This window comes from Podarcis gaigeae (assembly GCF_964106915.1).
Source record: "Podarcis gaigeae genome assembly, chromosome: 12".
In the NCBI taxonomy this organism is placed as follows: domain Eukaryota; kingdom Metazoa; phylum Chordata; class Lepidosauria; order Squamata; family Lacertidae; genus Podarcis; species Podarcis gaigeae.
In genome coordinates this window covers 61,114,708-61,131,486 of record NC_139688.1, presented here as the reverse complement: position 1 = coordinate 61,131,486, position 16,779 = coordinate 61,114,708, and the positions used below count along the sequence as shown (strand labels likewise).

Sequence of the window (16,779 nt, the reverse complement as noted above, 5' to 3'; positions counted from 1 at the left end):
AATGAGGCCAAACTTAGATTCGCAAAATGTTTAGGGGTATGCGTTCCCCCAGAAAAAAAGCACTGGTCTTGCCTTTACATACTTCTGAGATGCCCCAAATGAACATTTCAAGTGAAAACGGAAACTGGCCCTTGTGTGCAAGTCCACACTTTTTATAAGAACAATGACTTCACTTGGCTCCTAGCTGCTCCCAGCCACGACTGGTCAATCTACAGGGCAGGGCCAATTCATGTTTCCTTCTCTCCAATCCCTCTCCCATGTAGCGGTGGTGGGCTTTAGGCTTTCCAGCCAGGCCTCTCCCATTGTACACATGCGCGTTTGCCCTTTTGAACTGTCCTAGTCATCCGCCTGAATCAGAGAGAATGAGGGGGGTGGGGGCACCTTGAGCTGACCTGCACCAGAACCAGGGGTGACCCCCAAACCAGCTAGGGAGACAGCTTGCCATAGTTTTTAGCAGCTCTGCAACTGTTCAGGCCTGCCCCAAGTCGCCCAGCAGTAACAACTGTAACAACCTCATGGTGAGTTCCGGCACCTGTTTTTCTATAAATAAATAAATAAATAAATAAATAAATAAATAAATAAATAGCACTGATCAAAACCTTCCCCATCTGTCTTACTGTATGCGACTACAGAAAAAAGAAAAGTTTCAAAAAAGAATTGCAGTGGGAACTGAAACAGGGATGTTGTTCTGTCTGACATGAAATTTGCAGTAGTTATGTTCATGGCTTCCAGCATCTCCACAGACGATCACCCTAACACAGTCGTTTTCATGGTTTTGTTAACAAAGTAAATTCAAGAGAATGGTCACATTTTTATGTTGCAGCCTGGGTACATGGATTTGCAGTGGAAACAGGCAAAGTCTCAAGGGGAAAGCATGTTCTAAGCCCCTCAGGAATGTGAGCTGGGGAGTTAGGTTGGAGGATCATTCCTTCAAAAATAGAAGCAAGATCTTTGAAAGAAAAGGAAATAATCTAAAAAGAAAATCAAAAGGAGTTGTATCAGTAATATTGATACATGCTTCTGAACCACTGAGGATAGTAAATAATGGCAGCATAGCCATGCCCAGCACATTTCATTAGGGAGGGCACCCAGAGTGGTGTATTTTTTTAAGGTGAACATTTATTGAATACGTACACATACTCAGTCACAAATAAAATTCTTATTTTTTATTTTAAAAGATATTTTCTTAATAAACAAAGTAAACCAAAAATAAAGAACATGAAAGAAATACTATTAAATCAGGTTGAAAGCAGCATAAGGTTGAACATTTTCATTGAACTTAATATCCCAAAACATTACAAAAAATACCAGTTTTTCCACAAACCTGTTTGGCTGGATTATATGTATTCTTTTCTAATAAATTAGCTTAATCATAGCTAATATGAACCAAATTTTCTCAATCCATTCAGCTATAGTAGGAGTTATGCTGCTCCCCAATTTTTAGCTATTATAACCTGAGCAGCAGTTATAAGGTTAAACATTATTTCTTATTATTTTCCAGAATAACTTTTTAGATAACCAAGTAGAAATATTTAGGGTTCCAATGGTATGTGATATCCTAACATATCTGACATCTGTATTGCAAGAGTGGGTTCTTCCATGGCACTTATGAACTCCTCAGTTCTCAGAATAATTTGATTCTGCAACATCATATTTATGTTTTCTAGATCAGTATCTTGCTATTGTCTGAAATCTTTAACTACACTGCATATTGAATACATATTGCCTGCAGCAATAAATGGTCAACAACAGTTCCTGAAAAGCTTGAGCAGTTTTACTACAATCAAGTGGTATACAAATTTTGTTAAACAAAAAAATAAACTGAATGCCCTATTGCAATAAGTGAAAAATATTCCTGGAAAGCTAGCTGTAGAATGCTTGATAACATTTCTAAAAAACGAAATAAACCTCAGGCAAAAAGCCAGAGGATCTTTGCCACATAAAATGAATAAACATCAAACAAATGAACATTGTCCCGTTTTGAGAAACGAACAGTACAAACCTGTAAATGTCTACTCAGAAGTAAACCTCACTTAAATCAAGGGGACTTACTCCCAGGTAGATGGGTTTAGGAATGCAGTCTTAAAAAATCCTCAGCAATAAGGGGTTTCTGTTAACTGAAAGCATAACTGCAGATGATTTCAAAGTCAAAGTGGAAGATAATTATTTGTAAATCCAAAGATGAAGAACCAAACCATCTAAATTCTATTTTAAAATAAACATTGTTAATTGTCAATTCTAGATAGCATTTCTTCTCTGCAAAATCCCTTTTGACAAATAATATTTGCGTACCAAACACACTATGAAGAAGAGTAATAACAGATATCAAGGCTGCAGCTTTTATAGGAAAGGAACAGATGGATAAGGTGGAACTATAATTTTCCAAGGCACACATTTCAGGTTTGGCTCTGGACACTGACTGGAGGGGGAAATATACAGTTACACTCAATGTCATGGCATTCCCAAGCAAAACTACGGTACTTTAGACTTGTTTTACCACATCCAGAAGTCAGTGGGACTGACATGTAACGATTACTATTACCCGAATTATAAAGGTTATTATAAGAAACACAAGCCTTGAAATGCTCATTGGGCGCTTCAAAGGCAGCATGGACAAGCTCTGCAGCTTAGCAAGCACACACTTCTTGGGATCAGCATTGCTCTGTGGGTCTCAGCTGGAGGACCCAATCGACAGCCCAGGGATTGTACTCCTTCCTCTGCACAGCTAAGAGGTAACCTCAGTTCTGAATCTTTGTATTACACAAAGCCTGGTTTATGGGATACCACCAAGCACTTAATGCAAAGATGAGGAACTCCAGACCTAGAAGCCAAATGCAGCCCTCCAGACCTCTCAGTCTGGCACTCAGAATTCTCCCCAGTCACACCCCTCTTCCCACCCACATCTCTAACTGGCCCTGTTCCACACTCCAGCCCAGGTTCTTCTGTATGGATGCAAAGCATCCTTGAACAACTGCAATAATGCCTCTTGCTTGCAAGACAAATGTTGATGAAGCATGCATTGTGTTTTAATGCTGTTCCACATCTAGGGACCTTAGGGTGAAGGGTGTGTAAACAATAACAACAGCAGAAGCAGCAGCAGCAGCATGCAGAAATCTCTGGCTTTTGTGTGAATAGACTGCAACGGACTGTCCTAGATCTAGGGTACCAGAGACTGTTGGTGAATATTAGAAACTAATAAATGGTAGTAGTTAGATGACATTTGGGATATAATGGAAAATACAAGCTGCGGAACTGTGCCAGGCAAGGAATTCATGGGTTAGCTTATGCAAACCAGCCTGGTCAGACTAGCTAAGTGCAGCTAAGTTAAGGAGCACTGGGGAGCCAGGTACTGAGCATCAAGGACCTTTGGCATAGAAAAATAAATGCCCTTGCTCCACCTGCCTCCCCACCCAGCTCTGAGGAGTGGACAGAAACAGGAGAGTGGGCAGGTTGTCATGGTGACCGGGGGTGGGGGGACGACAAGATGTCACAGGAACAATTATCCAAAATGTAAAAGTTTGCTGGGAAGGAGTGGGGCAGAATTCCATGGGCTGCTGCAGAGGAAGAGAGGGCAGGCAGGATGGCTCTGAATGCAGTGCTGGGGGTGGGGCAGGGGCGGCAGCTCCTGAGATGAGAAAGCTGTAAACTCTGCACTCAGGTTGTACATAGGTGTTAATAAACCACATTTCAAAGATGCTGCAGACTCCGTCATTCCTCCCCGAAGAGTCGCAGACTGTGGTTGAGGACCATGACCCCAGGAATCTTATGCACCACTCAGCAGACATTGGGGTATAGCGCTGTACAGAGATTGCTATACCCACCTTGGCAAATGGACCTCATAATGTTGTCCATTTCAGTCCTTGGGCTGAAATCAGGTTATCCACCCCGACTTAATGGCTTCTCAGGGTAGGGATTTCATTTTTCATGAATTAAGAGATCATGGATTGAAATGAATCTTTAACGGTGAATTCTCCAAATCTGAACTGGAAAATCTGAACTGAAAAAGCTGGTGCTGAAATGTCTGCAGCTCCTTCTTCAACCTTCAAGCTCAAACATACAGCAAAAAAGCAGTTTTGGTTTGCAGCCCAGCATCCACCTTTCTTAACATGGATGATCCTCACCAGCAATAATGTCAAACTTTATACATCCATAAGCCAAGCTCCCAGTGATGCATTTAGCCATAATGCTGCTATTTATACCTCTATAAAGTTAGTTTATTGCAATATAAATAGTAATGCTAATGGCATTAACGGCAGAGTTCTGTGCTATCACAGATGTTGAGCGCTGCTTTGCTGCTGTTTGTATTGCAGTTTATATCGTCATAAACTTAGCAGGGTAGCCCAAGTTGCCTCATTTACCCTGCAAGGAAGATGAACATCTGCACTTAGGATGCAAAACCAAGCCTGGTTATAGAGTCATTTTTCTATATGCGTTTTTGCAGTATTCCATAGATAGCTTTGAATGAGCACCATGCAAAAGCATGTATCCAAGGAGCCCCGAGGCCAGGCAAGGAGTGGGGGGGGGGGGGAGGCCTTATATAGGCTCCAAGGCTCATTGGCCCAAATCTTGCAATAGCTAGGAAACTGTGGCCATTACAGAATTCTCTTCCCAAAGCGCTTGCAATGTCTTTGAACTTCTAGACACCACAAGACCTGAAACTCTTCTTTGCAAGCCACTCTTGCCTCTAAGGGAGGCAGGTGGGTGGTGCTACCTCTCTCCTGCACTGCCCTCATTCCATGTGTGACAGACTTTGTTAGAGGCAAATAGAGGAATTACTTCTCAAAATATATTTATGGATGTTCTGAGATGCAAGTTATGGATGTTCTGAGATCCCAAACTGTCTTGGTAGGGCAATTTACCTTTGCGTAATTGTACTAAGCAAGGAAACCTTTTAGATAATGCATGTAATAGAAAACTTACGGTCTCCGTGACATCTCAGGGGCCCCACAGTCAACTTGGCTTCTGAGCCAGGCCGGTCGATATCTCCAACCATTACTTGACTGACAGGCAGGTGGTCTTTGTAAGATAGGAGGCCAGCATCTTTTCTCCTGAGTGGCCACAAAAGAAGAGAACATCACAAGCTATCCATTGAAGAGTGATTTTTTTTTGTCCCAGAGAGCACTGTATGGTGAAATTATCATTCTAAGAAAATAGTTGTTCCAAAATAACAATGAAACCAATGCAATGATCTTATTAGCCTTTTCCTATGTTGCTACAAGACACAAGCTCCACATGCAATAGGGGGGAGAGTGGGGAAGGGTGCCCCAACTCCATCATGTCACCATGCACATCCCTTCTGCCCTCTGTGTGTTAGAGGGCTCCTGTTTGTGGTAGGGACCCTTCTCTATGCATGTCAGCTGCCTGCACAGTGCAGGGCCCTAATTATACAGGGTTCTCAATCAGTGTTTCGCAAGATGTGGGTTGCTAATTGCAAGTGGGTCTGAAGGAAACCCAAAATAATTGTGGTTTTTAATCATTAACTGGTATGATGAATGCCTCTTGCAACCTTTTGGCCTATCGTAATGCTGTGGGGACACTTATAACCAAATGTCAAAAGGCTCAATTCTGCCATCCCTCTGAGACTTGCCAAAATTGACTTTATTGTGAATCAAACTATTAAAAATAGCCAAAGTTTGTTATATCCGCTTGTGTAACTGTGTTATTAGAATATATCTTTATAGCCTATGAAGCAGTGCCCTGCAATCAGATGGTTAATGTTCTTCCATTCCCATTAAAAATATGAGAAACTTTATAAGTACTATAAATGTTTCATCAAATTCCTCATTAATTACTTAACCCCTGTGTTAAGTAAATTTTTGCTTGGCTACATCAAGTCATGGTTATAAGATACCTGAACAAAACCAATGGCTATTGAAAGCCTACAGTCCAAAATTCACGTGACAATGAAACAATGGGTCACTTTACAAGTAAATTTGGATTGGTGGACCAGCATACCAAACCGGTTGGGAAGAACTGTTCTGAATCATGTGGGGAGCCTACCGGGGTAGCAAGTCTTTGAGCCAGTCATGCAACCCTCAGGCACATGGAAGGCAGCGGGACAAGCGACAGAGCATCTCCATCTTCACATGGAAGATTTCAACACCCAAACAGGGCTTGCATTAACCCTGAGCTGCTAAGCTATATTTGCAATCAGATAGCAGTCTGTGTATTCTCCTCTTCTCTGCTTTTTGTCTTGTGATTTCTTTAACAAACAGCAAAACTACATTTTCAGGAATTCTTCATCTTCATCTTGAGCCCTTGAGGGGTCCAGGGAACCAGAATGACAGCAGATTGACCAAATGCAAAAGCAGAGTTGAAGCTAAACTTACACTGTACTTCAAACTAATATAGGAATTACTGCTTCCTTTGGAGGAGTTATCCATTTGCTTCTCAGTTTTTGTTCATACAAATTAATATCAATTCCTACCTTTATCTCATAAATACTATTTATAAATGTTGGTACCACAATTCCACCACAAAACAGGTTTCATGGAAATGCAAGAACAACAATGATAGTAGAACATTGTATTAAATCTCAAATCTCAGGAAACTAATTAAAAGCATGATTAGACCAAAGACATCCCTTGTGGCTGGTTGATGCCCTTTTCCAGTGCCAAGGAATCTCTCTCCTTGGTGGCTGGGGCAGGTCTGCCTCCTTCCCCCGTCCTCTAAACATCCTGTAAAAAATGTTAAGCCTGGTGTGCATAAAATTGTGTGCATTGCGTATGAGACTTAGTGGAAGTTTGCATTTGCAGAATGTATTTTTTGCAGAGAATGCAGCAAGTGCAAGAATGTGCTTTTGCCACTAAAGCTGCAACTGGAGGGTAGGATCTCCCCCCCCATGTCCCCCCCTCATTCCTGGGATGTGGGTCTCTCTCAGAAGCTGCTGACGCAATGAGGAAGCAACTTGCTTCTCAGAATCTGTCTCTGAGACTAGAGAGAGATGATATCAACAAGTAAGAACGTAAAGAAAATTAAACTACATTGCTAGTTGTTTATGAGCAATGTGTTGATTTGTATTTACAACATTTTCAAAACAAGTTTAAAGACACTTTGCAGTAAAACTTTGTAACTCCTTTCTTGGTGCTGAAAGCTTGTTGATTCATACTCTGCACAAGGTCCAGATCAGGGAATTCTGCTCACGTAACTCGAACATGTCCTTCCTCTTGGGCAGCTCCCCACTGGCAGGCAGCTCTGTGCCCTCCTCCTCCCCACCCTTCACCTGACAGTGACTGCCCGCCCAGCCCCATCCAGCCAGGATCGCAGGGCTCATGAGAGCAATCTTGCACAGCAGAGATGGGGAACCTCCTCTTTCAGCTGCAAGCCTGTCTCAGCCAAGCCATGCCCACCTGCCCTGTCTGATGTCAAATGTGCAGCAGCAGGTAAAGCTAGGCATGGATGAAAGGGGCTTTGCAGGCACTGCCAAACACCTGATCAGTTGCAACACTTCTGCCCCTGGGAGCTCTACCATGGGGACCTTACCTAAGGACTAGAATGGTGTCTTTCAAGAGATGGCACCCTCACCCTTTGGCACAGGTATGGTTGCAACTTGCTAGCCATAGCTTGCTAATGTAATTGGTCCAGTTACGTTGTTTCAGGTAACCAGCCCTGGGGGTTGAAAAGCTAGTGAAATGCTGCCTCTATTGGCGACCTGTCGGATTCGGCCTTGGCTCCATCCATTACTCTGCTCTGTCTGTTCCAGCCTCAACAGGGGCCTTGGATAGCAGTGCTATATTGGGATGGGTTTGCTCAGAGGGGAACTTTCTACGGTTCTGCTGGGCCCGTTGCACTAATAAACTAATGGAGAAAGAAAAAAGAAAGAGCACCAAAACAAACTCTCTGTCTCTTTTCCAAAGGGCAGGGAAAGCTCTTCAGCTCAAACGCAGCACAGATTCAAAACCCTGTGAACATATCCAGAAGGCTGCATTTCTGGGCCCTGAACACCTGGAAAACTAACTGCAGCCAAGTGTCATTAGAAGACAGCAAGGAAGGCTCCACATCAGGAGTTGGGCGTTTCATGGTTGCAGGGAATTTCATGACGTTAAACGTTCACTTGGTCACCACTGTTTACTTAGACCTTTTCAAGTGATGAAGAGAACATGCATTTCTTTTAAAAAGGAAATGCAATTAAAGCAATTAAGAAAATAAGTATCACGTTTTAGGATGGTATCTTATTAGAATGGCTGCCTAACATCTGTGATTAAGAGGGTAATTAGAAACTTAATTACTGTGCTTTTAAAACAGTTAAAGTGTTGTTTGAAAACAGTGGATATCTATAGTGGACTGTTGTTTTTATTTTTGGTTGCTGGAAAATTGCTGTTCTCACTCACTCGCAAACGAGCACGATAAATCTACTTAAAAATACACAAATTATTACTATCCACTTCCTATATTTTTCTGCTGTGCTACCGTAGTGGCATAAATTTAGGAGGGGTCACTGCACTGAAAGGGTCCCTCTGCACGCCACATCTTTTTCACAGGGTAAATTCATTAAGTCCCCACTGCTTTTTAAGTTGTTATATCTAGGATTTAAGTTATATCCATTCCATCAGTTGCTTTTTAACATGTGAGCTGCTCCATTGACTTACAGAAGAGTTAATTTCCATTTTTTAAGCAAAGGGATTTTTCACTTAGACATGCATCATGCTGAGACCTAGTTTGTTGTTTATAAGAATGGTCACTCATTGTGAGTTGTGGAAATATTTATGCTGCTGAGGAATAACTTGTGACCTGAAGCACAGGGCAGGAAGGGGGACTCATTTGCCAGCCTTTCAGTGGCATACATTTATATGATGCATTAAGATGTAGGGAATCACATACCCTCCAAGTGTCCCGATTTTCCAGGAACAGCCAGAATTACAAAAGCCACTCCAGCTTCTGATTTGACCCCCAGAATGTCCCTATTTCTCCCTCCAGCGCCGCCATTGCCAAGCTCAGGAGGCGGATTAGCTGGGGCCTGTTCTGAGCAACGGCTGTGGCAGTGGCAGCTGCAAGGGGGCACCCCATGGCCTCTCCATGGCCTCTGCTGCAGCTCATAGAGGTTGTTGGAGAGCAGGGGAGGAGGAGGAGGAGGAGGAGGGGAGGTTGCCACCACTGAAGCCCAGTCCCGGAGGGGCAGGCAGAGGGCCAGGCCACCCTCAGTGGGAGGAAAGGTGGTTTTTTTACAAAATGCTTTGTGCATCCACATCTAATCTTGCCCCTTTCTAAAATTTATTTTTGGGGTGTGCTTTTCTTTTTGTAAATCTACCAAAGAATAAAATAAAATCAGGATTAAGGGGTTTTCTCAGGGCGGTGGAAGGCGTGTGTGCTCCGTCCCAGTGGTGCGGGGGGGGGCGGCACTTGCCCTTCTTTGGACAGTAAGGGCCTGGAGGGGGACAGTAAAAAGGGGGGGTCAAGGAGGGTCAGCTTGAGAGGAGTGAGAAATGTCCCTATTTTCATCTGAGGAACGTTGTAGGGTATGGGATTTTGTGTTAGTTTTCCTGGTTATAATGCTGACACTTCTGCTGCTCTTTCTATTGTTCCTTTTACACTACATTCCCTGTTGTGTTATGGAACTGTGGCTTTTTGAGTGATATTCACACCAGTGTGGGTGGTGCGACACAAAAGTAATGCCACCCAACACATGTGCACTTCCGTTCCCCCAAGATTCACCCCAATATTATTCTTCTCTTCTCCCTCTGTTTTTTATATCTGAAATTAAAAATATTATTGTTTTCACATTTGAACTCAAATATCACTACAAAATAAGGAGGCTGGCAGCCTTTATAATTATTGGTGGTTAGACTCCCTTAGATACTTCTTTTTTATTTCCTACCTCTGGATACACTTGGTGCCCCTTGGACATTTCTGGATATTATTGGAATACCTATCAGCATTTTTAATAACTTTGGTCACATAATTGGATTATAATTTTGGGAATACAATATATAACCATTGGATTACAAAAATTTAGACAGTACAGCAGCATTATTAGGAGGGCATTTCCTCAACAAGAAGACGGTATGGATATAGCCTAAGTGGTGGCAAGAAGAAAGAAGAAAGGAAGTTAGTTTATTTTATGCAGTGGGAGACTGATCTTTCAAAAGTGTGAATTTTAAAAATTTATTGGTGTTCCCCCCTATAAGTATATATTTGTGAAAACTATTTTGGAAAAACTGATATACATAAATTGAGTAATATTTAGGTTTAAGAGTATGACAATTGGGAAAGGTAAAAATTCTTTTTTTTTTACGCCTTTTTTTTTGAAAATAAGTGATTTAATGATTTATATTAAGATTGAATACTGATTACTATTGACTGTATATATACTGATTGTCTTTGACTGTATATCATATCAGGTGTTCGGAAATTAATTACAATGTCTCATACACAAAAGAAAGGGGGGGGAGGAACACCGGTAGAGAGGAGAGGATCAAAACAAGAAGCGGACTTTAAAGGAGAGATTTTGAAAATGTTTGCAGAGATCAATTCCAATTTTAAGCAGAGTGAAAAAAATATAGAAGCAAAATTAGAGCAAATGGATAAGAGAATGGGCCAAATGGACAAAAAAATGATGTTACAGTTAATGAACTGAAAGGGCAATTGAAGGATGTGAGTAAAAGGACACAGAATTTGGAAGAGGGGTTGAAAAAGACAAGATTGGAAATGAGGGAAGTGAAGAAGGAGGAAGAAAAAATAAGGACGGGAATGACTGAAATTAATAAAACACAAGGGGATGTCTAGGATGCGATTTCTATGAACGAACTCAGGCAGAGAGAAGTGAATTTAAGACTGAGGATGGTTCCAGAGGTGCAAGGAGAAAATATTACAGAGAAGTTAATAAAATAGATTGCACAATGGATGGAGATGAATGTAGATGAGGTGGCAAGATCGGTGCAAAGTGCTTTTCGAATGAAGATAAGATCGGCTAAGGCAAGAAAATTTCCGGGGGACTGCCTGATTACCTTTAAGGACAGAGAGACGAGAAATTTGATACTCCAGAAAAATAGAGAGAACAGGTTGAACATTGAAGGAAACTACATAATCATTTTTAAAGACATCCCGATCAGGTTACTTAAACGGAGAGACCCATATAAACCAACAGTTCAGATTTTAAGGAAGATTAATATAGAATTCAGATGGGAATACCTGGAAGGAATCTCTTTTATTTACAAAAGTAAAAGACATAGACTTACGAGCCCGGAAGAAATAGGAAAATTTCTAAGAAAATATAAAGAGCTGCGAAGTGATGAGGAAGAAACAAGAGAAGTGGAGCCAGGAATGGAGGTGGCAGGAGGAGCGGACCCGGATGAATTAGAGGGAGAAAGAAGAAGAAGAAGAAGAAGAAGAAGAAGAAGAAGAAGAAGAAGAAGAAGAAGAAGAAAAAGAAGAAGAAGAGGTAGACGAATTATAAAATTTGTAATAAAGAATTCAAAATGGCGAAAACGGAGCTAAAGTTATGGACTTGGAATATTAATGGGATTACCGGTAACAATAAAAAAACAAAACAAAGTCAAACAACATCTAAAAAAGAAAAATTTGGATATCATTTGTCTACAAGAAACTCATGTGGCAAGAAGACATAAAAAAAATTTAATTAATAAAAGACTGGGAAATTAATTTATATCTTTGGATAGGAGTAAAAAAAGAGGAATAGTTTTGTACATCAGGAAAAAAATTGAAGCTCAACAAATTTTTAAAGATGAAGAAGGCAGAGTTATGGCAGTTCAAATTAAGTAGCAAGGAGAAAAAATAATAATTGTCGGGATCTATGCACCAAATGGAAACAAGACAGAATTTTATAAAAATTTAGAAGAAAGACTGTTCAAATATATGGATCAGAAAATTATAATAATGGGAGACCTGAATGGAGTAGTGTCAATGGAAATGGACAGACTGAGAACAACAGGGGTGAGCAAAGATGGGTAATTACTTTTTTCTCAATGACTAAGAATTGTAATTTGATTGACATTTGGAGACTTAGACACCCACTGGAGAAACAACTCACGTTTTATTCAGAACCAAACCAATCCATGTCAAGAATAGACCAGGTGTGGGTCTCAAATGAATTAACTCCAATAATCTCGAAAATTGAAATTCAACCAAGAGTGATTTCGGACCATAGTGCAATAAAATTTGAACTAAAAGGTTTTGAAGAAAGAACGTTCAGATGGAGAATAAACAACTATCTTCTAGATGATCAGAAAGTAGTAGAAAATGCTCAAAAAGAACCTGTCGGAATATTTTGTAAATAACTGTAATAAGGGAATAAAAATGAGTACGGTCTGGGATGCCAGCAAAGCTGTGATGAGGGGCTTTTTCATTCAACAAAATGCCCTGAAAAATAAAAATAGGGAAAAGAACAAAAAGGAATTATTGAGACAAACAATGGAGAATGAACAAAAATTGATAAAAAACCCAAATAACGAAAAGATAAAACAAAACATAAAGACCTTACAAACACAGTTTGCAATGATAATAAATAAGGAAGTAGAAGGGAATATAAAAAGAATGAAACAAAGAAATTTTGAATTCGCGAATAAATCAGGAAAATGGCTGGCGTGGCAGATAAAGAAAAGAAAAGAGCAGAATACAGTAAACAAAATCATCTTTGAAGGTACGGAAATAGAAGATCCGAAAGAAATTAGAAAAAGATTTCTGGACTTTTATAGACAACTGTATAAAAACAAAGAAAAGAATAATATGAGGAAGATAGAAAGATTCTTAAAGGAAAAAGAAGTGCAGAAGATCCCAACGGAGAAAAAATATAACTTGAATGGCCCAATTGAAAATGAAATTAAAGAGGCGATAAACAAATTGAAAAAGGGGAAGGACCAGATGGATTCACAGCTAGATACTATAAGGACCCTACTTGTACCACTGAAAGAAGTTGTAAACAATATCTTGAAGAATAGAGAAATACCGGAAACTTGGAAAGAAGCCTTTATTACACTTATCCCAAAACAAGAATCGGACTTAATGCAAGTTAAAAATTATAGGCCTATTTCGCTGTTGAACACTGACTACAAAATCTTTGCAAGTATATTAGCAAAGAGAATGAAAAAAGTACTGCAAGATCTTATACATAAGGATCAGGCGGGTTTCCTTCCTGGCAGACAGATGAAAGATAATATAATAAATATAATAAATATAATAGAATATCTGAATGCCAGGAATGAGAAACAAGCCATGTTAATCTTTGTGGATGCGGAAAAGGCCTTTGACAATATATCATGGAACTTTATGTTAAAAAATTTGGAACATATGGACGTAGGTACGGAATTCTTTAATGGAATAAAGGCAATATATACAGAGCAAAGAGAGAAGTTGATAGTGAACAATTATACAATGGAAAACATCAAAATAACAAAGGGTACAAGATAAGGATGCTCTTTATCACCATTATTATTCATCTTGGTGCTGGAGGTTTTGCTAAAATCAATAAGAAAAAATGAAGAAATAAAAGGGGTGTCTGTAGGGAAAAATGAGTATAAAGTCAAAGCATTTGCGGACGATCTTGTAATGATGGTAGAAGAGCCAGTGGGAAGTGTTAAAAGAATCCTAGAAGAAATAGAACAATTTGGTCAAGTTGCAGGTTTCTATTTAAACAAAAGAAAGACAAAAATTATTGCGAAAAATATGGACCAAGAATTAATAGAGGAAATGCAACAAAGTACAGGGCTGGAAGTGGTGAACAAAGTGAAATATTTAGGAGTATGGTTAACCCCCAAGAATATCAATTTGTTTCAAAATAATTATGTACCTGTTTGGAATGGGATAAAAAGGGATCTGGAGGTGTGGGGAAGATTGAAGCTATCTTTTTGGGGAAGGATAACTACGATAAAGATGAGTGTGCTGCCAAGGATGTTATTTCTATTCCAATCACTTCCGATAATTAAAGGGGCATCAATTTTCAAAGAATGGCAAAAAATAGTTTCAAGATACATCTGGCAGGGCAAGAAGCCAAGGATTCAGTTTAAGTTATTAACAGATGCGAGAGAAAGAGGTGGCTTTGCCCTACCAGACTTGAAACTATATTTTGAAGCATCATGCCTCTGTTGATTAAAGGAATGGATTAAATTAGTGAATGGAGAGTTGTTAGATTTAGAAGGATTTGATAATAGATTCGGGTGGCATGCATATCTGTGGTATGAAAAGAAAAAAAATCATAAAGGCTTTGAAAACCACATCTTCTGAAGATCATTGATAGATGTGTGGGAGAGGTATAAAAATCTGTTGGAACCAAGACTCGCCCGTTGGCTTTCACCATTGGAAGTGATGAGTGTGAAAAAGATAAACATGAGGGGGAGGTGGATAACTTATGGAGAATTGATAGTAAGAGGGGGGGGGGAATGGAAAATGAAGACTTATGAAGAGGTGAAAGAATTTGTTTATGATTGGTTGCACTACTACCAGATTAGTGAAATGTTTAAAAAAGACTGTAAAATGTGTGGATATGAAGGAAAAGAATCAAAATTTCAAATAGAGTTATTGAATAATGAGTATAAAAAATTGTCTAAAATGTATAGAATGTTGTTGGAATGGCATACAAAAGATGAAGAGGTGAAATCAGTAATGATACATTGGGCTAGAGACTTTGGTTATAATATACAATATGATGATTGGACGAAATTATGGAATGAAAGGTTAAAATTTACAGCGTGTACCGCGTTGAAGGAAAATGTAATGAAAATGGTATATAGATGGTACATAATGCCAGTTAAATTAGCTAAAATGTATAAAACTTGTAACAAGTGTTGGAAATGTAAAGAAAAAGAAGGAACTTTCTATCATATGTGGTGGGAATGCAAAAAGGTGAAAGGCTTCTGGGATATGATATATAAGGAATTGAAAAAGATGTTGAGATATGCATTTGTTAGAAAACCAGAAGCCTTCTTACTACGATTGGTAGGTAATGAAATTAATAGAAAAGATTGTAAATTTTTCCAATACGCTGTAACAGCTGCAAGAATACTTCTGGCGCAAAGATGGAAGCAGGAACAAATTCCAACTGTGGAAGAATGGAGAATGAAACTGACTGAATATGCGGAACTGGATAAATTGACTGGGAAGATTCGATATCAGAAAGACCAAAAGTTTATCGAGGACTGGAGGGAATTTACAGATTATCTGAAAAGCATATGTGATGCACAGACAACGCTTGTTGGTTTTGAAGAGTCTCTTTGAAAAATTAAGAAATATTGTAAAAAAGAAAGTAGGAGAAAGGAAGAGGAATGGTTAAAGGCAATAATAAGTTCAGAAATGCGTTAACAATAGAAATTTTAACGAAAGATTTGCAGAGAAACTGAGGAAAGTCAAAAATTGATGAATGTGAGAGTTACCGTATTTTTCGCCCTATAGGACGCACTTTTTCCCCTCAAAAAATGAAGGGGAAATGTGTGTGCGTCCTATGGGGCGAATGCAGGCTTTCGCTGAAGCCTGGAGAGTGAGAGGGGTCCGTGTGCACAGACCCCTCTCGCTCTCCAGGCTTCGCGGACCTCTCCGCAAGCGGGGGGAGCGCTCCCGCTGCTTGCGGAGAGGTGCCTGCATGCGGAAGCCTGGGCGCGCTGAGCTCAGCACGTCCAAGCTTCGCGCACCTCTCCGCAAGCGGGGGGAGCGCTCCCGCCGCTTGCGGAGAGGTGCCTGCATGCGGAAGCCTGGGCGCGCTAAGCTCAGCGTGTCCAAGCTTCGCGGACCTCTCCGCAAGCGGGGGGAGCGCTCCCGCTGCTTGCGGAGAGGTGCCTACATGCGGAAGCCTGGGCGAACTGAGCTCAGCGTGTCCAGGCTTCGCGGACCTCTCCGCAAGCGGGGGGAGCGCTCCCGCCGCTTGCGGAGAGGTGCCTGCATGCGGAAGCCTGGGCGCGCTGAGCTCAGCACGTCCAAGCTTCGCGCACCTCTCCGCAAGCGGGGGGAGCGCTCCCGCCGCTTGCGGAGAGGTGCCTGCATGCGGAAGCCTGGGCGCGCTAAGCTCAGCGCGTCCAAGCTTCGCGGACCTCTCCGCAAGCGGGGGGAGCGCTCCCGCTGCTTGCGGAGAGGTGCCTACATGCGGAAGCCTGGGCGAACTGAGCTCAGCGTGTCCAGGCTTCGCGGACCTCTCCGCAAGCGGGGGGAGCGCTCCCGCTGCTTGCGGAGAGGTGCCTGCATGCGGAAGCCTGCGCGCGCTGAGCTCAGCACGTCCAGGCTTCGCGGACCTCTCCGCAAGCGGCGGGAGCCGGCCCTGGGCTCCCACGGCTTGCAGAGAGCTGCCTGTTTGGGGGCTGGGGTCAGGGGAAGCTCCGGCGGGCCTCCCCCGCCCCAGCCCCGCGCCTGGGGGGGAATATTTTTTCCCCTTTATTTCCCCCCAAAAAAACTAGGTGCGCCTTATGGGACGGTGCGTCGTATAGGGCGAAAAATAATGTAATATGAGTTGATTGTATAAAAATGTTTGGAAAATGAATAAAAAATTATTATTAAAAAAAGAAAAAGATTCGCCCATGAATTTGGCAGGAAATATCAGTGTGCTGGGATACCACGATTTTCCGGGTCAACAGGATTGCAAACAGATGTTTTCTGGAAGCAGTTAACACAGAAGTGAGTGCTAAATTTACACTAGAGTCTGCTAGATTTCCAGGTGGCTTTTATGTCATACGAAAGGCCACATACAATGCAGAAGCTATCAGGTAAGGGAATGTTGGGGAAATGGAATAGTGTGCTTTCTGAATATAGCCTTACTAAGAGGGCCCCACGGTCTGCTTCTGGAGTATAAATTAGCTGGCCTTCTCCCCACCAAGCAGATCAAGCTGGAGGGGGAGACTCTGAGAA

The 16,779-nt window shown here is 41.3% G+C and overlaps 1 protein-coding gene across 2 annotated transcripts in view; it reads right to left on the bottom strand.

Moving 5' to 3' along the window:
* The window catches only part of CNTNAP2 (contactin associated protein 2), a 1,058,844-nt gene that overhangs the window by 142,896 nt on the left and 899,169 nt on the right, over window positions 1-16,779 (bottom strand). For both annotated transcript variants that reach the window (XM_083706252.1, XM_083706253.1), the window contains one exon: window positions 4,921-5,048. In XM_083706252.1, coding sequence (XP_083562378.1) covers window positions 4,921-5,048 — 128 coding nt within the window. The remainder of the gene's footprint in view (window positions 1-4,920; window positions 5,049-16,779) is intronic.